Source organism: Nelumbo nucifera, chromosome 5 (genome assembly GCF_055504915.1).
Source record: "Nelumbo nucifera cultivar China Antique chromosome 5, China Antique-T2T, whole genome shotgun sequence".
In the NCBI taxonomy this organism is placed as follows: Eukaryota; Viridiplantae; Streptophyta; class Magnoliopsida; order Proteales; family Nelumbonaceae; genus Nelumbo; species Nelumbo nucifera.
Window position 1 is genome coordinate 77,592,969 of NC_142653.1, and position 25,419 is coordinate 77,618,387.

The 25,419-nt window shown below is 39.4% G+C and overlaps 1 protein-coding gene across 1 annotated transcript; it reads left to right on the plus strand.

Moving 5' to 3' along the window:
* Positions 1–22,489: 22,489 nt before the first annotated feature.
* On the plus strand, positions 22,490–23,562 carry LOC104594018 (22.0 kDa class IV heat shock protein). The gene is made up of 2 exons (XM_010254134.3): positions 22,490–22,930; positions 23,039–23,562. The coding sequence occupies exons 1-2, from the start codon at positions 22,675–22,677 to the stop codon at positions 23,380–23,382; spliced, it is 600 nt and encodes a 199-aa protein (XP_010252436.1). The 5' UTR covers positions 22,490–22,674; the 3' UTR covers positions 23,383–23,562.
* The last annotated feature ends 1,857 nt before the right edge of the window (positions 23,563–25,419 follow it).

The following is a 25,419-nucleotide window of genomic DNA, read 5'->3' on the forward strand; positions in this document are numbered from 1 at the left end:
AACCATATCCCGATAATCTTAAGATGTTTGTTTCTAGCAATGGCCAATACAAACATAAACCGTAAATCGGGAGAAATGAACACTTCATTAAGGTAGCAAAAAGTCCAATTATACGTTTGTAGTGCCCCTAAGTATCCAAACATAGGGGAAAATGAGTTCAAGGTAGATATAGTGGATAACTTTTTAAATGACCTATTTACCCCTTGGTTAGCCTCTTTTGATCCCTATCTGTCGGAAGATGAAAGTGAGCCAGAGAGTATAGATGGAAAAGTGCTTTAATATTCCCAACTGAAGACGTTAAACTTACTACTGGTTGGAAGGTAACTGAACATAGTTTTTAGTGTTTTTGCTTTTAAGATTTGTTTTTCTTATCTTGATTCAAGAGTAGGTGGAAAACCTTGAACCCCTCAGGAAAACCCTATTCATTGCTCCCTTTGGCCCATATCCTTTTTGCATCATTCTAGTCATGCCAATAGGGACAATGGCATTTAAGTTTGGGGTGAGGAAAGAGAGAGAAAAATTAAAAAAAAAAAAACGTGAGAAACTAATCCTTTAGAAATGTAGAATTAAAATTTCGCTGAAAAAATTTTAAAATTTTTCCATTAAAAGAGAATCCCAAACAGAGAAAGTTGAGGAAACTGATAAAAGAATATCAAATTTTGTAGAAATTGGTAGCAAGTGATAGGAGTCAAAGTTGGTCTCATTTGAATATTGTCGAAACCGTTTAGAAATAGGAAAATGCTCCCAAATTTGCCCCTACCAAGATAAGAAGAGAAATATTGAAAAATTAGACAAAAATTCTTTGAAACAGTGGACTACGCTAAACAATGTTTCTACACAAAAAAAAAAAAAAGAGAAAAGAGAAAAAATAAAGTCAATGGACACCCTACACTTAGTAACCGGGTCTTTTCACCTAAGTTAAGTGTCAAGATTTGCGTTAAATGGGAAAGGGAATGGCAAAGACACTCACTTAACACTTAGCAGCCGGGTCTCTTCACATAAGGCAAGTGTCGAGATTCGCGTCAAATTGTGGAAGATAGAAATAAAAATAAGTGTGCATGTCAACTTCAAGGATAGAAATCCATTGTAAAAAATGATAAGAATACCCGTCTGATTTTAAAATCAATCTTAGATTATCAAGATAGTTTGCAAATGGAAGGGTATATAAGATTTTTAAGCCAAGTTTCTGTAATATTCAAAACAAGGCGGTTTTACCCCTAAACCCAATACCGATCTATACTGAGTTTGACAATGCTGGAATTAGGATACTTGGCAAATTTTGTCAGGGATGATCTTGAGATGGGAATGATCTCTATGATCAGTGTAAGTTTAAGGCTGCATTGCTAAGGGACTAGTAATGATTAAGTTGGGGGTGTGATAACTCTGCATTTTGATGCCTTAAGGGCATCAATTTAGGGGTATTTTCGGCCTTAAAGTAGTCAAATTGTGTTTTTTTTTTCCAAGTTAATTTCAATGTTGTGACCTCTGAGGGTCTCTATGCAAATTCTGTGCAAAACTGGGAAGGTTTCATGGCTAAATTGTAGTTTTTGGGAAGTTGGTGTGAAGTCCAGCTAAGGGAGAGGGCGCTTTTGTGAAAAATTGAAAGCAGGAGGGCACTTCCTATCTGCTAAACCCAGTTTGGCGCCCCTCCTACTGTATTAGCATGCTCTCCATGCCTTAGCAAACCTAGGGTGCCTTTTAACCCATTATTTTCACTCTTAACAAACCCTAGCCGCTCCTACTTGCTAATTCCCCACCTTCCATCCCTTCTAATCTCCACCATCCATTCTAGGGTACTCTCTTTTTATTATTCTAACCTCAGGAGCCACCTAACTTCTAATCTTCACCATTCAACCTTTAGCCATTAAATCTCAACCTTTCATAATGTTGGGTGCTTTTTCCTTTTCTTTTCAGCCTTTGGATCTCCCAAAGACCATCCTAACCCTCCATTAGAAACCCTAGGGTGCCCATAACTTTGCTAAAACCCAGCGGCCGCCCCCATCTTTCAAACTATTCCCAATTGTATCCACCCTTCTCTATAAAAAGGACTCAAGAGCTCCTAAGAAAGGGTTGGAATTTGTCCCCAGGTAAGACGGAAGGCTGATCTTGAGAAGTTCAGGGGTAGAGGAAGAGGAGGACACCCAGGCAAGAGGAGGGGTTTCTACTTGCAGTTCGCCAACACCACTACTTCCACATCTGGAATCGGATCCCAACTAGTTTCTTTAGTTTTAGATTTAATTTATGTTCTTTCAATTTCAGTTTCGTTATTTACTTTTTGCAGTTTATTTTCATTCCGTTTGATCTTCGTTTTATTTTCTGCAGATCTGGAATTCGGCCAGGTAAGACAGAAGGCCTAGCTCGAGAAGTTCGAGGGTCAAAGGAGAGATCCAGAGACTGCTACCTCTGATCGGATTACAAATTTTTATTTTGTTTCTTCTGTTAATTTATTTTTGTATTTATTTATGTTTCTACACTTTTATCTTTCAGTATTGTTCGAATTCCATATTTTCCTCAGTTTAATTAATTAATTTTTTATATTTTTTCACTTCCCTCTTATGTTCTCTTGTTTGGATTTGATTATGTATTAATTTTTCCCTCACTTCCCTGTGGATACAACCCGCTTTCACCCATTTTACTACATTTGTAATTCTTTGAGAATCGAAAAATTTTATAAATATTAAACTGTTGTTTCAAAGTGGTTAATGACACGTTTCTAGACACACCACATTTTCAAATTGAGGATTCTTAGGAGGTGGTTGAATCTGCTAAGGAGGAAAACCCAATGGCTGATTTCTAGGATTCACAACCAGTTGACTCGGTAGTTATCCTGCTTCTCTCCTCGCATTGGCTTCAGCTAACTGCCCTATTTGGCTCTCTAATCTAGTGATGGATTGCTGCTGAGTTAGAATCAACTCCTGAAGCTGCCTGAATTTTTCATCAACTGTACTGGTCTAAGGAGGTTGTGGGTAAAATTGATAAGGCTGGACCGGCTGGTTCCTAAGGTAAGTCTACTGGAATTGGCTCTGCATTTGTGGCCTCTGAAATTGTTGGGCCATGGAGTTAGATAGATGGTACTGCTGGGACTGTGTGTTAGGTTGATGTGTCCCCAAGAAAAGTTAGTGTGATTTTTCCACCCAGGGTTTTAAGTATTTGAAAATGGGTCATTATTAGGCCTCGAGAAACTCTGGGCTACCTGAATCTGCTCTTGGATAAATGGCGGAAACTGGGTCGCCATTGGACAATCATCAACTTGGTGGGCTGGGCTGGCACAAAGGGAGCATGTTGGGTAGGATGACAAGGTTGGGTATGGGCCAATTTGTTGACAAAGTGCAAGGACTTGATCAAATCCTTCATGCCATCCCATTAATCTTATCTAGTTGTTGAGACACATGATTCCAATCTATCTGTGGCTAAGGTTGGAAGTATTTTTCCATTCCACAAACTCCTGCCATTGAATTCATTTTATTTTATTTTTAATTTTTTTTATTAAGCACAAACAAGTAAAACACATGACCTAGGAGCTAAACTAAGGTTTTCTAAACTAGTGGTTCAACCAATGACCATTTGCTCTCGCAAGGACCTAATTAAGTAACCACAAAACCCGCTTAGGCTTAGCCAGTTAACCTCTTTCCTTAGACACCAACCACCGGTTTTGGAAAGTAATTATAAGCTTCCCTAAAATTCAGTACACTTTTGAACCAAATGTGTGGGGCCTCCTAAAGGATCTTGTTATCCAAATTTTAAATTAAGGTTTAGGGTGGGTGAACCACACGTGAAAGTGTGGTGGTTTTTGGGCCAACGAAGGGTGATGAAATCCCCCCCTTATCTTATTTAAATTGGATTGCCCTTAAATGGATTAATGGACAAACATAATAAACATAATAAATGCAACTAATTACAATGCATGAACAATTATCTCTAATATGCAATTTAGTATTTCGACATAAAATAATAAAACAAACCAATTCAGCAAAGGGAGCAATTAATTACAACAATAATTAATCACAGAAAATAGAAAAATAAAGGAACTATTTTTTCAAAGATTAAGATGGGAGTTCACAACTCTAAAGATTAAACAAAAAATAAAAAAATAAGAGTATGCAACAATAAAAATCCAAGAAATGAAATGAGTTTCTAATCTCAAAATAAAGAAAAAACAGAACCTAACAATCCTAAAAAAAATAGATATAAGAACAAAACAAAAAATAATCCTAAAAAAATAAATCAGATCTATCAAGAAATAAAAATAATTAACTAAGAATTCAAAAACACTACTTTACCAAAAATGATTTGAAAAAAAAAACAGAATTAAATTGGGACGACTACACCTGAGTCGCAATCCCAATTTCTCTTCTTTTCTCTTTTCTTCAGTAGTCTGGCAATGTTCTAGTACTCCACCTTTTGCTATTACATCCTTCAAAATCAAAGAGAAAAAAGAATTAAAAGGAGATTACAGATCATGTAATCAAATGAAAATAAAAAAATAATAATGAAACAGATCCAAACAAAGCAAATAAAAATTTTTTCTCCGTTACTTCCCCATCAACAACACGAAAAACTTGGTGTGCCCAGTATGCGTCGTCAAACACCCGTGGCACCAGTTTAAAGATTTGTAAATTTCCAATCCTCAAAAGTAAATAAAGAATGTAGTTTAGTGGTGAGAAAGGGGTCGTATCCGTAGGGAAGCTAGGAAAAATTTGTTATGTATTTCAATCTGGACAAAATAACAAGATTTGATATTGCAGAAACACAAAATTTAATTAACTGAACTGGAATCTAAATAAAATTATAACAATGCTAAAAGTAAAAATTGTAGAAAAATAAATAAAAAACAGGAATAAAAAACTAAATAAAAAAATCTGCAACTCGGTTAGTGGTAGTAGTCTCCGAATCTATCCTATGACGCTCGAACTCCTCGAGCTAGTCCTTCCGTCTTACCTGGTCGAAATTCATATCTGTAGAAAGGAAGGCAAAAATTAAATTTGATAAAAATAAATTGTAGAAATAAAATAAAAACTGGATATTAAAGAACGAAAAATAAAACACACACAAAAAGTAAATCTAAAACTATGTGAAACTGGTTGAGATCTGGATCCAAAGGTGGCAGTAATGGCTAGGTGAACTGCAAGCAGGAACCCCTCCTCTTGCCTGGGCTTTCTCCTCTTCCTTTAACCTTTAAATTCTTAAGAACAACCTTCCGTTTTACTTGGGGGCAAAATCCAACCTAAAAGATCGCCAGAATAAAAAGAAAATAAAGAAAACGAAAGGGATGGTTAATCAAATCCAATGGCGGTAGTTGCAAATTGTTTGAACTACTTGCAGGAACCCCTCCTAACAAGATTTGGGCGGCCTTCCCTTCTACAACCCTTAAACTCTTCAAGAAACCTTAGCCTTGTAAATTTGGTGAATTGACCAATCCCTTCTCCAAGGCCCTTGGGGTCATTTTTAAAAAGAATGGTGGACAAAGCTGGGATTAGAGAGAAAGAGAGGGGCGGTAGCTGGGTTTTTGCATAAATATGGATGCCATAGGGTTGAGAATGGAGGGTTAGGATTGTTGTAAGGTGATGATAAGGCTGAGAAGAGAAGGAGAGGGCGCCCAATATTATGTAGGGCTGAGATTTGGGTGTCCCAAATGGAGGGAGCAGATTTGGGCACCTAGAGCTGGAGAAATGTGATTGGTTGGTGTTATCTGGCAGCCTAAGGTGATTGGTTGAGGTTTAAGGAGTGAGATGTAAGGATAGGATGCTATCTAGGGAGAGATCTAAGTGTATGAGGGGCTACTAAGACTTGGATGGTTGAGATTAGAGATTATGAGAGAGTGGAGGGTGGAGATTTGATAGCCTAGGGCGGCTAGGGTTTGTTAGAGGTGAAAAGAATGAGTGGGGAGGCGCCATAGGGTTTGTAAGGAGAAGGGGGTATGCTAATATAGTAGAAGGGGTGCCTATCTTGGTTTGGCAAATAGGAGGCTCCCTCCTGTGCTCAGTTTTTCATAGAAACACCCTCTCTATTAGTTGAAATTCACATCAGCTTCCCAAAAACTACATTTCAACCATGAAATTTCTCCAATTTTCCCCATGATTTGTATAGGGACCCTCGGAGGTCTTAATATTGAATTTAACTAGGAAAATGACCCATTTTGACTATTCTAAGGCCTAAGGCATCAAAATACAGAGTTATCATTGTCTTACCAAACATGGTTGCAATGAAACTCTAACTTGCACAATTACTTGAACTATGACTGAACCCCGACCGTATCTATCTTGGAGAGCCTCGGTTTCTCAAAGCTCGATGACCCTCGATCCTTGTGTAGGAAACAAAATTGCATTCCCCTACCAAGTGATCCAACTCTCCTTTCAATGAACACGGTAATTATCTACCAATTTAAATAATGTGGTTTGAGATAATCCCTTCGCATTCGATAGTATCTTAGATATTGAAACAACTCTCTGTTTGTTTTTCTCTAACAATTTGCAACAAAGTTTACTATGTCTGTTCTATACTTGATTACGGTAAAGTCTTGATGTATCCATATATTCTGAAAATACAATAAAGTTATAATCCTTTGTCAATACATGCTTCGGTTCAATACAATCTATGTCCTAACCCTTGGATATGTTTCCCACATATACATATACATATATGCACTCATATTCCCTGGCAACCCCAAGCACGCTCTTAATCACCTCGCAACCCCAGGCTTGCACTCATATTTCCAAGAAACCCTAGGCACACTCTTATCACCTGAAAACCCCAGGCTTGCACTCTTATTCTCTAGCAACCTTAGGCACATTCTTTTTCACATGGCAACCCCAAGCTTGCACTCATATTCCTTGGAAACCCCAGGAACACCCTAGCAACTCTAGGCATGCTCTTATAACCTGGCAACCCTAGGCTTGCACTCGTATTCCCTAGCAACCCCAGGTGCGCTCATATTCCTTGGAAACCCCAAGAACACTCATATTCCCTGACAACCTTAGGAAGGCCCTGACAACCCCGGACATGCTCATATTCCCTAGCAACCCCCGAAAGACCCTAGTAACCCTAGGCACACTCATATTTCCTAGAAACCCCAGGTGCGCTCGTATTCCTTGGCAATCCCAAGAAGGCCCTAGAAACCCCAGGCACACTCATATTCCCTGAAAAGCCCAGGCACGCTCTCATATTCCATGGCAACACAGGAAGGCCTTGGCAACCCCAATTGTGCTCATATTCCCTGGCAACCACACGCGTGCTCACATTCACTAGAAGCCCTAGGGAGGCTTTGGCGACATTAGGTATGATCTTTCTCTAATCTATGAATGTAGACACTTTACCTACTTGTAAATGCAATGGTCTATAGGGAGACAGACTTCACTCCTCCCATATCTTGACAATAATACTGCGGTGAAAGAACAACACTAACTTCGACCCTTGATATTTCACTTCCATAGGAAGGCTCAGATAGCCCTCTCATGTGATGGCCAAAACCTTACCACAAAGGGAACAAAGGTCTACAGTTCATAATCAACCTTTACGGATAGTTGCCTTTCAAAACATGGTTGTGATGAAACTCTGAACAATTGTTTGCACTATGACTGAACCCTGACTGTATCGCCAATGGAGGGCCCCGGCTTCTCAAAGCACGATGACCTTCAATCCTTGTGTGGGTAACAAAATTACATACCCCTGCCAAGTGATCCAAATCTCCTTTCAATGAACACAATAATTATCTACTAATTTACATAATGTGGTTTGAGATAACCCCTTTGCATTCGATAGTATCTCAGATATTGAAACAACTCTATGTTTGTTTTTGTCTAACAATCTACGATAAAGTTTACTATGCTTGTGCTATACTTGATTGCGATAAATCCTAAACGGGTGCCTGACATTATAATACTTGGATTCTATCATTTCCGATGCTACCTAAAAGCCTACGCAGTCCCTTCCAGTGTTAGTGGACACTTGTAACTTTCTTTCTTGTCAACAACGTTCAATGCTTGCGCTGATCTCCCAAACTAAGTGGTGCGCGCAATTTCCTTTTTCCATTGGTAGTTCGTAATTAAAGGCTGATTATATTCACAATGGTATTCAATTGCAATAAACTTTCAAAACACTTACTAAAAGAAATTGTTTTTAACGAAGTGCACAAAGCAACCAAAAATGATTGTCTTTTATTACCATTTGATATCAGCATTGATATGATTACGATAAAAATTCATAGGTCATGCGGCTTCCAAGCCGCGTTACACACAACTTTGATTCAGATTCTTTACTACAAACTAATACGCGACAAAGCTTTATTACAGAATCGTAAATTCTTTCTCCAGCGGTTTGCGATGAAATGCATAATACACTTATAATGATAAATCAATTGCGATTAAAAGCCAACTATACTTGGGCGCCGTATTATATGAAGTACATTTCGATGTGAAGCTCTTTCTTATGTCTAATTTGCGGTGAAGCCTCATTTTAAACTTCCTAGACATACAACGAAGTTTCATCGAAAGGTAATCACAAAGACTAACGTAAAGTAATGAGTGAACCCCCCCAACCTACGATGGGATCACCACGCACAAAGACCTGAACACAGTGTGCCAAGGCCGGTAGCCCAATGGCGCTGTGATAGAGACACTAGCATACAAATCGATTAATATATTTGGCAAACCAGAAAAAGACAAAAATCACATCTTTTCCCTTTTACACTGATTTACAAACTAAACAACTATGGATGTCTGAAGAAGCCCAACTCTTTCTCAAATTAATCATGTCTTCTAAAACTTGCCCTCACACTTCAAAGTCCATCAGATCTTTTATCTCCGCTTCATATTCAGCGATTATCTTCCATTGACGATCGCATTCCTCCATAAGGGCTTCCAGCTTTTTAGTAGCTTTCGAGTGACTGGCCCTGACTATTCTTAGACGGTAGCACACATCCTTCAACGAATGACCAAACACCAACTGCGGTCCCTTGAGACCAGCCTTCCAGAATGGGTGGGCTAACAAGATGACGCGTTCCTCAATCTGCCCCATATAAAAGCCCATAGCAGAAAAACACTTGCCTGAGAAAAATCCGGCCATGAGATTTCATCGCATGGCTGGTTCATAATACAGTCCATCATGGTCGTGATAGTATTGAGGGCAAGCCCTACGACCACTAGGGGAGGGTAGTACGCGGTAACCAACCACTGTGGATGATGATTGCAGCAAAGCTCGCCACCACACCTGACATCGAATTCCTATCATTCCTACAAAGCCCCTAGATGCACACAGGATCGATGGCTTCATACCCCAAGGAAACAATGTTGTTCTTGTTGCAATACTCCACGAGTAACTACTGGATCAGCGTGAGCTCCTCCTCGTATGACAACCCCTCAACTAATGACACCACCTTTGATCCTGTGCCTCCATCTTCCTTGGTCTGAATCTCTAGGTCAACAGGAGCTCTATGAAGGAAGGGGAAATCCATCATATGGATGGCCAAACCATGCAAAATGGCTGGGCGAAATTTCAAAAAAATTCTTTTACCCTTCCAAGAATCATATTCCCAATTTTAGAAAAACTGTGTTTTTTAAGGATCGCTTTGCATTGAACCGGATCAGATCTGAAACCAAAAAGAAGGGAGAAGTATAACTAATACGAAATCCACATGTGTATCTCCCAAAGTGGTAGTTCACGTCCAAAGAGGGTACCAAAACCAGCTTCCATTGAAGATGGTGCAACTTGAATTGAAGTCGGTTCAGCAACACAGTCTTTTAGCAAAAACTATAATCCAACATCATGGATCGAGCAAGGGTAATGAGCACAAATTGAATATGATATTTTCTTGCAAAAGTCTGAAATCAGAACTGATCTTTATCAGTTCAAAAACTGGAGGTCAAACTAGGGATGTGATTTTTGGAGCAGTTCACCCTCCTCCTTTTATAAGCGTTGAGGATCAACACTCTTAATCCAATTAGGAGGAGTCTAATCCAAATCTTTATTTGGATTTGGACTCTTTAAGTGGATAAGACTTATCCTCTTATCCTAATTGCTGATCCAAACCTATATCCATACCCATATACGCTCATGTCACATGACTGCTTAAGCTATCATGTGACCACTTGATTAATCTAATTAATCATGGGCTTTAGGCCCCTTAAGTGGCTCATGACCCTAGATAGTTGTTGACCCATTTGGTTATCTTTGTATGGTGCGGGACCCCAATAATGACCTCACATAAGCCCATATGGGTTCAGCCTAGCTTTTGAGAAAAAAGCGTGGCCGAAATCACTACCAAGTATAGTGAACCCCCGAGTCCATCAATATGGGCTCTTAATGGGCCCAACATTTACACTAAATGATCATTGAGTCAGTCATCCTATGAAGGCTCAAGGATAATGGACTTAAGTGAGATATAACCCATCAGGTAAAACAACCCTAAATGGTATCTTACACTTAACCTCTTAGCTCATATGATCAACTACTGCCCCGATAGGGAAGGACCTCTTCCCTGACTGCAAGGTGCAGTGTTGCACTCTCTGCTCAGAAGGGTCCCGGGAATTAAAACCTTTTGCAAACCTTTTTTTTAATATATATTTGCAAAACAAATCTCAAACAAGTTTGAAATTGACTGCTGACAGTTTTGGTTTCCATCAGAAAGAGCGTAGTCCCGATCATTCACTTTGTCCGAAAAATGGGTTGATCATGTCTCTATGATCACCCCTCAAGTGAATTCTTAGACTACCCCAACATACCCAAGTTTTGACCCCCAAAGGATCTCACTGATTGGCATATCAAAGACAACTCAATCCGACACCTAGTGTAATACCATAATCGAGTTTAGGGGTTATGTGTAACTTTATAGTGTTTCCCACTAGTCAAGGGCGTAACTGGAAATGGTCTGGGTCCAGCGTTTCGAACAAACACACACTGCATGTGCTTTGGGTCCAACCCTGGCAACTGAGACAAGCTGCCCCAACCTTCTTGGCAGCACATCAGTGTCAGCCTTGGTAGGATAAACTTCCCCAAGTCTATCCAACAACTGAGAACATTCTAAACTAACACGAGTCTCATAAGTGTCCAGTTTAAGGGCCATTACACAAAAACACACCAATTATAAAATGAATGAATCATGTACTTTTATTCATTTACAATAAATGGATATGTACATCAATCTGATTGGAGCTAAGGGCATACACTGTCTAAGAGGAGCTCCGACCTCTTCCTCGGTCTGGATCTCTAAGTCAACAAGAGCTCCAGCCTCCTCCTTGGCTTGGATCTTTGGGTCAATAGGAGCTCCAATCTTTCTAACGACAGCGGGAGTGGAGGCCTCCTCGCGATGAGTCTCTGGCTCTAGCTCTGCCCCCATAGGACCTTCTTCTTCCTGTGCCACGATAGATGGAGCAATACCACCAATGCTAGCATTTTCTGCAGCCTTCCAACCCTGAGTGGGGGCTGCAATGGTTGTACTTCCTGTAATACCTATCTGATGATGGGCGAAACTGGAACAATAGATGGGTCCACCTCCCAAGGAATTTGCGATAAGGTAAATTACAAAAGTTAGTATAAGTCAATTGCAAGTAAATGAAACGCAAATGTGCACGTACCTCCCTACTCGCACCCTTGGAAGGGGCTTCTGGAACATCTGTACCCGGTGGAACTTCACCGGGCTCCATAGACTTCAAAACAAAAAAAAAAAATGAACATGAATCAGCTACAAAAAGGAAAATAAATTGGAGCAATAATGAGACAATAGGAGTAAAGTAACATAAGTTCCTTACTGAATTTTCTTCTTCTGGCCCCCTCTTTCGTGGACGGGCAGCCCATCTTCTTTATGTGACCACTTGAGAAGCGGACACAAGTAATATTACTGGAAGGCACAACTATCATTGATTGCGATGATTCTACGTCCGATGCATCCTTTTCCACTCGTGTTGGAGCAGGGGGCTCCTGCCTAGCCTTAGTTTGGCATTCTCGAACTTGCGATTAAGCCACGTCCAAACCAGCGGGCCGCAACACAACTAGTGGCTGTGATGGGTGAAGCACTCTTGCTGACCTCGGCCTCTTTGCCACAGGAGGATGGCTTCTCTCTCCCTCCTCTGAAATCGAACACTTTCCCTCCCGCTTTGTCCTCACTTTCTTCGGAAAATGTGACGGAGGGGTAGCCCAACCTTCACCTTGGTCAGTAGCATGACCCTCAGGAGGAGCTATGATGTAACGTGGGCGGGGGTTTGTCCTCATCAGCATCTAAAAACCTCCAAACAGTGCACAAAGGTATGCAAAGTGGAGGGACTTGCAACCTTGAACCCTAGAATACCATACAATGGGGAAGTTCTTAGTCTAGTCGGTAAGCACTTAGCTAAGTTTTTCTGGTGCGGTAAAGGTACGCAATGATGCCAGGCCAAGTTACTAGTCGTGCCACGCCCGTGGCAGGACTATTACCAGGCCTAGTGCATTGCTGGTCGCCGTTCTCAGGGACTATTACCAGTCTCCACACGAAACCATCGAGTGAAGCTAGCCTTAAGTTAATCTCGCTCATTTTAAACTGCTTGTGTTTGCTAGCCTAGAGCCAACATTTTCCTCTACAAACCTCAACCACCTTCTCCTCATACTTGTCTCCTTCCATGGTGGCTACGGCTACACACTTAGGAGAAAGATCATGAGGTGTGACGCTGAGGTTAAAGTGTTCACATAGAAACATCAACAAAAAGGGGGCATCGATGTAACTGACACGCCTCTTGCAACCGGGGTCCATTATTTGCTGAACGGTATTGTCCATCTATTCGTATAAATAGCCCAGGAACATAGAGGCCAAAGGTAGTGGTGGCTACTGGCAGCCAGGACGGCGAGGGGCCCCAAAACTGTATGCAACCCATAGTTAGGGAGTCCTGGGAACAAAAATCGGGAGGCAACACACAGAATGAAGGTGGCACTGGCTGTCTGCCCCACGTACCATCACATCTCCCCTACCACGGGACTCAAACCAATGCTCCAACCCTTGCTCTAACGACAACTTTCCCTGAGCGGTAGTCTTGTCCACTTGAACCTTGAATGCAACAAACTCTGCGATGAGCTCATCATAGAGCCCCCTTAGATCAAAGGGAATAGACTCAATGTGTTGGAGATGCTGAGCGGACATGAAACCCCCAATGGGCAGTGCCAATAACGCAGCCACGTCCTCCATGGTAATGGTAATCGCACCAAATGTGCCGACGAAGGTGTAAGTCTAGCAGCACCAATGTTCTAGGAGGGGCTTTACATATTTCACCCCTTCTCTTCCTTGTACATTGGTGAAACAATCCACAAAATGGAGAAGACCGAAGTCTTGCAACATTCGGTAGTGCATTAGGTTCTCGAGCACGAACTCTGTCCAGGCACTGTAGTTGTTAAGAGATTTCGAGTTGTCAATCTGGGGCTCCTGACACTTATACGAAACCAACCGATTTAGCCGATCGTAGACACACATCAAATCCATGTCGGTGATGACATCAATTAGTCCACCTTCGCCCCTAGGCACTAGCATTGGGGGCCAAAAACCCTGTCCCCCGTCAGCCACCATGGTTGTCTCCTTCTCCTCCAATAACAATTCCGTTGTGTCCACTTCCCTCACGAAGTCGACGAATGGACAGTCAACCTTCTTTTGGCAAGGAGCCATGGCAAGAAGACAATGGTTAAGATGGAGAACGAGAAGGAAAATACAACGAGGGTTGCAAGACAAGCAAAAGGACATAAAGAGCAAGTAGACAAACAATAGCAAGAAGACGAAATGGAGATTTGATGTCTTCCCCTAACCTTTTATAGATAGTTCTCATGTGCTGGGAATGACAAACGGCTTCAGGGAAGATGAACAGATGCAAGTATGGGACCCCAATTGACGCTAGGAGTGAGCAAAAAAAACTGAAAAACCGAACCAACCGAAAAATTGATTGAAACCAAATCGAATAGTCAACTAACTAAATCGGTCAGTTTGGTTTTGATTTGGTGTTTTTAAAAAACCAAAGGCACCGCTTCGGTTTCGGTTAACCAATATAAAACATTGGTGGTTAACCAAACCGACCGGTATAAATGTTTTTCTATATTATATATATATATATATATCTATATATATTATATTATAAGTTAATAAATATGCATTATATATAAATATATATTTATGATATATTATTTATTATTTAAAATATAATATTTTATATATATTATAATTTTTTATTTTATATTTATATATATTTATAATATAGATTATAAAACTAAAAAATAAAAAAACCGGCGAACCGAACCGGTCAACCGGTTAACCAACTGGTTTCTATCCGATTCTGGTGGAAAACCGGTACTACCGATTCGGTTCAAAAAAAAGGCCCACAATTCGGTTAACCGAACCGTGAGCACCCCTAGCCGATGCTTGACAAAAAAGCAATCTACAGAAATTTACAAATATGCTTTTCAAAGGTGAGACAAAAATGGCACATTAATTTAAACGAAGTGCCATGTCATCAACTGCCACATTAAATATCGGATATTCGGATATTGCATCCATGTTACACACGCGAATAGACCGCATTTATTATAGCATGGCGGTTAAGAAAATGCTAATAATACTCACCATGTCATCATTACTTAATGTCTCCCTTGATTTCCATCAGTCATTGAATACGATAAGTCATTGAACCCTACACCATTAACCGACACAGTGCACCCGCAACAGGCATTACTTTGACATACAAGGGGGCTTAACGCCCACACTGGTACAACAACATGGACGCCTTTTGCTAATTTCCATCTTATCAATGGTTAGGGGGGTTGAAGCCTGCAAATCTGATGCAGAGTTGCCCTCTGATAGTGAGCAAATCACCCAAAGACAGGGGGCTTAACGCCCACACTAGTACAACAACGTCAATGTCTTTTGGTAATTTCCTTCCTATCTATGGTCGGGGGGCGGAAACTCGCAAATCCGATGCAGAGTTGCCCATTGACAGTAAGCAAATCACCAAAAGACAGGGGGGATAGACCACAAAAGAGATGAAAAGCAATCGAAGAACAAACAACTAACTCTTGTCCAAAGCCATTAACGTGTAAAGACACATGATCATTTGAGTAACTGACTCACAACTGGTCAATAGGCGGGGGGGGGGGGGGGGCTGACGAAAGTCCAAATTAACTTTCCTACAACCACATGAATTCACAAAATAGAGTAGATCCCCAAACTCAACGCACAAGTATTTACTGACTCATTATAGAACCTCAAGACAAATGTGAAGGCAAAATGCTTATTGATAAGATTCCACTTACCAATCAGCAAGGGGGCTAATGCATGTACATAGTGATTGCTCAGTCCTTCAAAGCCCATAAGACACTGTTTTGATACCATATGGATGCCTGCGATTATCCTTTAGCTTATTGGCCACCTGTGATGAACTCGTAGTGCATCGCACATTTGTGATAAACACACAACCCATCGCACAACCACGATGGACTTATGCTTGACATGAGCCCAAATAGGGTGAGGTTAAACCAACAATGAATTTTATACGCATTCGGTCCTATGATGAACCTTCAATGCCCGCGACTCTGCAATAAACCTTAGAGACCTGCGGTCTGGCGATGAACTCCGGAGGAGCGTGGTCTTGTGATAAACCCTGGACCATTATGGAATCGCGATTTGCTAAGAACTGGGCTTGAATATCGACCGCACGTGTAATTTTAAGTTACACGCATAATGAGGCGCCATGTAGGTTTAATAAGAGGTCATCCGCTAAGTAATGATATCACTAGCGCCACGTCAGTTAAGTAAGGTGCGAAAGGTGGTAGCATACATGGGTTATGAGGATCCTCGGGTAAAAGGAAAGACAACCCTTGAGAGATCTCATAAAAACACATGGCAAAACCCTAGTAATGCAACTTAATGACTGATAACGAATCTGATTATTCCCTTTCCTAGTATAAAACAAACACTTTTGGCTCCTTCCTTTCGGGACCTCGGGATTCTTCCCTATAAATAGGGATCCCCCTCATAACAAAAGACATTCACTCAACCATTGATTAACCCTATCTTTGGATTTCCTGCTCATCCGTCTCATCACACCCCTTACCCTAGCCTCCCGATTGATTCTCTATTCGTAGTCTTCCTCTGTCTTTCTAGGAGATCACTCTCCTCATAGCCTAATCACACCCTACCTACACATTCAAATATTAGAACAATATTCTCTACATTCAGATGTCAATAAAAGAAAAAAAGCACAACTATTTACACTACATTTGTTAGAGGTGAATTACTTTAGAGGTCAAAGAACTGTGTAAATGAATAGGCCCTTAGTCTCATAATATCCCCTATTTAATAAAGTTTAATACAATTGCATCTTATTAACGCAGTAGCACAGAAAATTCTGATCCAACGACGTTCTTGTTATGATGGATTAGGTCAGATTGGACTTGAATTGGTCTTGGTTTGAGTTTGAGTTTGTGTTGGTTTGGTTTCTTGACTTTATTTTGTTACACTGTTCTTATTTCTTTGATGAACTTGGGATGTTCTCCTATGTGAATTGCTTTCCTTGTTGTCAGTTCCAAAAATAATACAAAATCAGCAAGTTTGAAAATAATTTGGTTCTTCAAATAAAGATATAGAAAACATTTTCTTGGTTATATATGTGTTTTTTGTTTACAATCTTGATTGTCTAGTTTAAAGAACATGTTTTCAACTTGTTATTTAATTTCATGTTCCGTAAATTATATTATTTCTATACTATAGAGTCTACTTTTTTAAACATCATTTTGATGTTTTCAAAAGCATGTATTGTGTTTTGAAATAAATGCAACTTGTTTTTTCTCTTCAAAACAAAGAAAAATCAAAAATATGTTTTTGTATTTTTTCCTAATGTGACAATTTCAAAATCAAAGAAAAAAAGAATGTTTGTGTTGTAGAACGTCGAATAAATGTATAAAGACAAAGCTATGGTGCTTCAAGAGTAACATATTGACATCACACTATGGTGCTAAGTTGCAAACTGGTTGGCTATGGATACTTCAGATCTACTCTTGGTTAGCACCAGGGATTGGGGGGGGGGATCCCAATATGCTCTGACCTTGTTTATTTCCAGAAAATGGGGGTGGGTAAGTTGGTGAGTCTCATAGAAAACAAATAAACTCACACTCATTTTCTGATATTAGTGGGTCATCCCACAAAAAAAGAACGATTCCCGAGTGGCTCATTTACTTGGAGAAGTAATACTCTCATCAAATTTAGGTAAATTATTTAGCCATGCACACCGAAAATCACTAATACGTGATGGAATAACATTGTCCCTTCAATAATGCCATTTTTTTAGAAAAATTGCTCATTGTACACCTTTACTTAGGAAATAAAAGAATATTGATAAATGCTCTTATCCGGAAATGTGTTTCCCAAAAAACACTTGTCTAGATAAGTGCAATCACCCAAATAAATTATTTAATGAGACATGAATGATGTTTTACAGTTCAGTTTGGAAAGGATATAAAATATAAATGTACACTTTGCAAAACCTTGAATACAATATTTCTAAATTTTGTATTTGCGATGTGTACTCTTCATAAACTAATCTAACAAAATCACCCAAATTTTGTATAAACTCAGTGGGATTGGATTCAATATTTGGTTCTAGCTACATCCATATTTGATCTAATTATGCCAAAATCCGATATGCCTGACTCAGATTGTAAAATTAATGGAAGCTTGTATTAATCTTGATATGAGCAGATATTTATATTGTATTACAGAAGACTCTAGAATGTAAGTTACAACTGAATTGTACATGTGGATAACAAATATAATACTCCCCCTCAAGTTGGAGATGGAGGAGGACCGACACCCAACTTGATTTTAACATGTGAAACTGATCATTGCCCAAGGCCTTAGTGAAGACATCCACTGGTTGATTTTTGGTGGAAATATGGGAGGTAGCAATGGTCCGAGCTTGGGTATGTTCTCGGACAAAGTGATAGTCAATCTCAACATGCTTTGTTCGCTCATGGAACACCGGGTTGGAAGAAATATGGAGGGCTACCTTATTGTCGCAAAAGACAGTCATGGGTTGAATATGGTTTAATCCAAGATCATGAAAAAGTCTCTTAAGCCAAATTAGTTCACTAATTAGAGCAGCCATGTAATGGTATTCGACTTCTGCTGAAGATTTTGAGATTGTAGGCTACTTACGTGTCTTCCAAGAAATAGGTGAAGAGCCCAGGATGGTGAAGTAACCTATTGTGATCGCCTAGTGACAGGACATCCTACCCAGTCTGAATCACAGTAGCCATGATCTAGTGTGGACTTCAAATATCTAAGAACATGAATTGCAGCATCATAGTGAGCTTGTTTAGGCTTGCTCATGAATTGGCTAAGCACATGTACTGAATATGTGAGTTCAGGTAAGGTAATTGTTAAATAGATCAACCATCCAACCAATCTTTGATATCTATCTAGGTGTGGAAATGGAGGTCCTTCTGCAAGAGTTAGTTGTTGTTGTTGAAGCATAGGAAAAGAACTTGGACGACACTCTAGCACGCCAATCTCAGATAAGATGTCCAGAGTGTATTTCCTTTGGCAAAGAAAGATGCCGTCTAGAAACCTAGAGATTTCAATGCCAAGGAAGTACCAAAGTTCTCCAAGGTCATTAATGTGGAAGCAGCTATTGAGATAATTTTTAAGTTCAGCTATCGATTGGAATCATTTCCGGCAATGATTATATCATTGACATATACAAGAACTGCCAAGAAACTATTTGGCTAAGAAGAAACAAACAATGTGCAATCAGCTGTAGACTGAAGAAAACCATGATGCTTTAATGTTGTGGCCAGTGTGTCAAACCAGTTGCAGGACGCTTGTTTGAGTCCAAAGATTGATTTTTGAAGATGACAAACTCGTGTGTCACCCATTGGTAAGAAACCCATAGGTGGCACCATGTAAACTTCTTTACGTAAGTTACCATGCAAAAAAGCATTACTTACGTACATTTGGTGAATACCCCAATGACGAGCTACAACCAGAGCTAAAAGACATCTCATTGTAACCAACTTTGCCATAGGAGCGTAGGTGTCGTTGTAATCAACTCCAAGAGTTTGGGTATAACCTTTGGTGACTAATCTGGCTTTGTAACGATTAATAGTCCCATCAAGTTTATGTTTGACCTTATATACCCACTTTCAGCCCATTGGGGATTTTCCCGATGGTAAAGAAGTTAGAGTCCAAGTACCATTTTGGGCAAGGGTTGTTACTTCATCATGCATGACTCGTTGCCAGTTAGGATGTGCAGTGGCTTCAGCATAGTTTTGTGGTTCTGTGGTGTTTAACAAGGCAGATGAATGGGTTGATGCTGAAGGCCCAATAAAATGTGATATGGGATGTTGTGTGCTAGGGTTTGTTGGACCATTGTATTGTAAGGTGGGACAGACAAACTCTTGGAATCGCTTGGGGGTCGAATGGGGCGGCTGGACCAACGTATAGGTGGAGTAAGAGTGTGGTTAGGTTCTACTTCAGATTCATTGATAACTGGGGAAGGGTCATCATGGGCTATAGCGGGCTGATAATTATGGGTTGTAATGGTATAAACAGGAGTGTCATCGGTTATGGGAAAAGGTACCATTGGTTGATCAGAGGTCTGTGGGGTATTTGGAATGTTTAGGGAAGGAAATTAATCCTCATAGAAACGAACATCCCGTGAAACAAAGAACTTCTTGTTATCAAGGTTAAACAACCGGTAACCTTTTTGTCCTTTCAGGTGTCCCATGAAAACACAACAATGGGCTCGCACAACAAATTTATCATGGGGTTTGCCTTGAACTCGGGTATAACATAAACAACCGAACACCCTTAAGTGGTTATATGTAGGAGGCTTACCATGCAGCTTCTCATAAGGGGATTTCCTATGCAACTGTGTTGTAGGCAAGTAATTTATCAATAAAGTGGCAATAAGCACACATTCACCCCAAAATTGTTTTGGAAGCCCAACTTGGAACCATAAGGCACGTGTCATTTCAAGTAAATGGTAGTGTTTCTACTCCACTACCCCTTCTGTTGAGGGGTGTCAACACATGTTCGCTGATGAAGAATGCTATTGTGCTGAAAATAAGTCTAAATGGGTTTAGACAAGAACTCAAGCCCATTATTAGATTTGACTATCTGAACCGAGGTGTGAAATCGAGTCTTTACCATTTTACATAACATAGTGCGAAATTGTAAAGTATCTAACTTACGTAACATCAAATAGACCAAAGTGGCTCAACAGTAGTCATCTACAATAGAGTGAAAATAACAAGCCCCAGAGTGGGATGACACCTAGTATCCTCCCCAAATATCACAATGAATAATTTGGAAAGGTGCAATGCTTTTATTATACCTAAGGGGAAAGGGTAATCTTGTAAACTTAGCATGATTACATGCATCACAAGATATAGTAGTTACAGATGGAGAAACATGCAGTTCTTGAATCAATGACAATCGATCATATGCACCATGTCCTAACCTATAATGCCACAATTGAGAATTAAAATCAATTGAACTAATATGTAAAGTTGTAGAGTTTGGTAGTCCAGTAAAGTGGTAGAGACCATCTCTCATTTCAGCCACTCTAATCAGTTTCTTGGTGGTTAGGTCCTATAGGACACAGAAGGTAGGAAAAAACAAAGCCACACAATTCAGTTGATTAGTGAGTTTATTCATAGATACCAGATTACAATTAAAATCCGGAACAAGGAGAGCATTCTCTCGATGAATATGATTAGTAATCTTGATAGATCCTTGAGCTTGTACAGGCACTGCAATGCCATTGGGTAGCTGGACTGGTTTACGAACACTAGCTGATTGTGTATCAAGAGCCATATCGGACTGTGCACCAATCATATGGTTTGAGGCTCCTGTATCTAGAATCCAACTAGAAGAATGTAAAAGTTGACAAGCATGAGCCTTACCAGCATAATTTGCTGAAGTAGTATGTTTTTTCTGAGTTCAAAAGATCCATCAGTTGCTGATGCTGATCAAGACTTAAACCAGCAATTCGAGAAACTGAGTTTGAATGTCCAGTTGTCTGAGTTGCATTCTTTGAAGAACTTTTGTCTGTCAACTTGAAAGATGAATATTTCCTTTTGTCTACCCAACCTGGTGGATAACCCAGGATTTCATAGCAGAAGTCCTTCGTGTGCCCATTGCACTTGCAGTGGTTGCATCTAAATTTCAGGTGGGTAGATTTATCTTGCAGCTTCGATGATGCAGCGGCCACATGTAGTGCTACTATTTTGATAACAGGTACTCGTTGAGACGAGAGACTTTGATGGCGTTCTTGTTGCATGATCAATGCATAAATGTGACTGACATTAGGCAAGGGATGAAGACTGAGGATGTGAGATCGAACAATGTTAAAGTTCTCACTCAATCCCACCAAGAATTGATATACTTTTTCTTTTTCGCGTTCAACAATGAATTCCTTTGCTACACCTCCACATGAGCAGCTTGGGATTGAATTATAGGTTGCTAGAACTTCGTGAAGTAAGCTAAAATAAAGAGATTCTCCTATCGGAGCAGTGCTAAGTCTCTCTTGAGTTGAAAGATTCAAGGGGCATTTTCTTATGAGAATCACTCTTCCAAATCACACCAAATCTCATGAGCAGAATCGACATACGCCACACTTTCATGCAATTCATGGGACAAGGAGTTGAAGATCCAAGAAATGACCATGGAATTGCACTTATTACAGGCCAGTTCTTGAATTTTTTGGTTTCTTGATCGTCCCCGTCCACGAAACCAAACTTGTTCTTGACGCACAATGCATTTCGCATTGTTTTGTTCCAGGTGAAGTAGTTTTCTCAATTTAATGGATAGGAAACCAAGATTGCACCTGGACTATCTGAAGGATGCAAAAAGAAAGGAGAGATTGAATCAGAGGTAGCATCCGAACCACCAGTTGTAGCATTGCCAGCCATTAATTCCGACGGTTTGTAGATACACAGAAAGAACGGAGAAAGAGCCTGAGGCGCTCTGCTACCATGTAAAATTAATGGAAGCTTGTATTAATCTTGATATGAGTAGATGTTTATAATGTATTACAGAAGACTTTTGAATGTAAGTTACAATTGTACACTTAGATAATAAATTATGTAATTCAGATAGGGTATACATTTAACTCAAATCTGCTTATTGTTTTGTTTAAAATAACCAAAAAAGTAAAAAAAAAAAATTATGTTTGATTTAATTTATACAATATATAAATATTATTGTTTATATGTATGTATATTATATATATATATATATATATACTTATAAAATAATAATTTTAATCAAACTTTAATTTTTATTGGATCGGATGTCGAATGGGGTGTTGGACTTTCCGAGTCCATCGACAGTCGTAGATGGCCTAGCCCCACTGTAGATCTCCCCACGAAGCAAAAACAATGTTAATAGAGCTGCAAATATCTAGAACTCTCCCGTCCTTCCTATCAATCCTTTTATACTTTCCACGTTATTAAAACCTCGAACCTTCTGGGTCTTCTTGCACTAGAAAAAACCAGATCAAACCATAATCGCCGTTCACGAACAAGACTACTACTATTCTCTCAATTCCTACTTTTCTAAATTCTGCATTCCACCACTATCTCGCCGATAACCAACAACGTAATAGCAGCCAACTTTCTTTGTTGCTTTCTTACTCTTAAAATCAAATAGGCTTGTTTAATTTGTTCACAACAGCAGAGAAAATGAGGTTGTCTGTCATCTTCGCCATTACGCTCCTCACGGTGTTGACCTCGTTTTCAGAGGCTTCACTGCTGCCGCTGCTAGACCGCCCAGGAAGTCTTCTGTCGGATTTCTGGGTAGACAGGTTCCCGGCGGATCCATTCAGAGTATTGGAGCATCTTCCTTTTGAAATCGACAGGGATGAGTTGGCCATTTCTCCTGCGAGGGTTGACTGGAAAGAGACACCCGACGCTCACTTTATCATGCTCGACATTCCTGGTAAGCTCTCTCTCCAAGGGATCAGAGTACTGTTTGTTTCTTCTGTTTGTAGGTAATGCAGATTAGTTGCAGAAACGGGTTGATCATTTTGAATCTTAATTAATGTAGGTCTGGAGAAGGAAGAGCTGAAGATAGAGGTGGAAGAGAACAGGGTTCTGAGGGTGAGTGGAGAGAGGAAGAAGGAAGAGGAGAAGAAAGGAGAGCACTGGCACCGAGTGAAGCGATCTCATGGCAAGTTCTGGAGGCAGTTCCGGCTGCCGAAGAACGTGGACTTGGAGTCGGTGAAGGCCAAGCTAGAGGATGGCGTCCTTACAATCTCCTTGGCCAAGCTATCCCCGGACCAGATCAAGGGCCCCAGAGTGGTCGGAATAGAAGGTGATGAGGGGGAGCAAGCTAATAAGCTGAGCGAGGGCAGCACCAGCCGTGCCAAGGACAAGAAACAAGAACTCTGAGGCATTTTAAGCTGGGTTATGTTAATAAAATAAGTGTAGTAGCCTGTATTCTCTAAGCTGATCACACTACAAGAAAAATGATCTTTGGCAACAGGCATTTCATTACAGTTAAAAATGGTTGTTGCCAAAAATTAAGCATTAACAACAATTCGTCCAGGCTGTTGCTAAATCAAATGAATTGGAAACAAAAATTACCTAATTGTTGCTCATTTTACACATAACTGTTGCTAAAACATTGAATTGGAAACAAAGCTCACCACCGTTTGCTTATTGCATATCCATTACTAAATTAGTGAATTGGAAACTAATGTGAATTATATTAAGCCATTGAATCTTTAGCAACAACCATTGAAAATTGTAGTCACAAACATATTTAATACCGGTAGGGGTGTATCAGGTGTTTCGATACTGTTTTTTTTTATTTTTTTCAAAACTGGTTCAGGGGAACCGGTCTAGGACCTCTCCATCCCCTAAACCGGTCAGACCCCCGATACACCCATTGTAGGGGCGTATCAAAAGGGTCCTGGAACAATACGTAACGATACTTCGAACCTTGTTTAATACATTGACAAATGGAATAAATAACAAAAATTCATTTTAATGAGTCAAGCTTGGATTAACTCCAATGATTTGATTATTTGACATCCAAGTAATTAATTAATCAAAATAGGATCAACTTATGACATCACAATTAAAATAATAATATATAGAAAAAAATTATTAAATAAGATAATAAAATATAAAAAATTGAAGAAAACATATAAAAATTATATTAAATATTTAAATATAATGATTAAGATGTTTAAAAATGTAGAAAAACACAAAAAAGGAAGAAAACTCAATGCTTTTAGGTTTTAACCTTTTATTTCCATTTTTGGAGTTCAATTACGATAACAAACTTAACTAGTAATGAGACCTTGAGGCAAGAATGATTAACCTCTAGGCTAATTTTTATCAATGTTTTAAAAAACTGAGTCAAAGGGAGGTTGAACTAATTTTGCCTCGAGGTCATGAGTCACCAGTGGTTTGACCATTTGGATCATATAGGTCAGACCATGGCACATCAACATATATATGGGAAATATCCCAATGCTTGTTTGGTTTTTACTTTTAACCATCAATGAACCAATATCATTAACCAAATTAATTAACCAACCATGGTCCTTGGGTCACAAATTACACACTAAATTAAACTTAAGTCCTAATATTTAGAATTTTTGTCTAAAAAAACAATTAAAATTAAAATATAATATAAACTACACAAAAATAAAACTTATATGTATACATGTAATTGACATGTTTGACCCACATTGGATATTTGGAATGTATTACGTACATTCCAAGAACTCTTTCTTCAAAATTTCCCTAAAAACTAGTAACCCATCAATTTTGGGTTTTTTAACTAAACATAAAATGAACTACAAGTGATATATATGAATTACCTGAGATGGTTGCCCAATTCATGTATCTATACCATTGCTCTGTTGGCTGCCTCTACCCTAACCTCTACATCTTTGGTTGTGCCCTTCATGCTCACAAATTGTACATTCATTTTCCTGAACCTTCTATACACATGGACCATATAAATGACTTCATTTGACTCCTTTTGCTTTCTTTACCCTACTTGTTTTTTGAAGGGTTATGGTTTGATTGGAATACCTTCTATCCTTGGCCATTGAGATTCATCGGGCATTGGTAAAATATAGTGGCAATGGATCCACGTAGTCATAAATTTTGCTTTGTTGTAACTAAAAACATGAAACCACATGGCAACATGATAGCCTTATTAGTGCCCAAGCATACACATGATCATAGGTATGCCTACTTCTAAATGACTTTATCTGAGATGCTTTTATCCTTTGCAACCAAGATGCATATACACATGAATCACAATTATCTTTTTTACAAGCTACTGTCACTCTGGTATCCTCGTTCTTTACATACTTGAAATCAAACATATTCATAATTGCATAAAACCTATTCTCCATTTTCCTATCGGCGAAAGCTTCAAATCAATGTCTTCCTTCTTCATTAGAA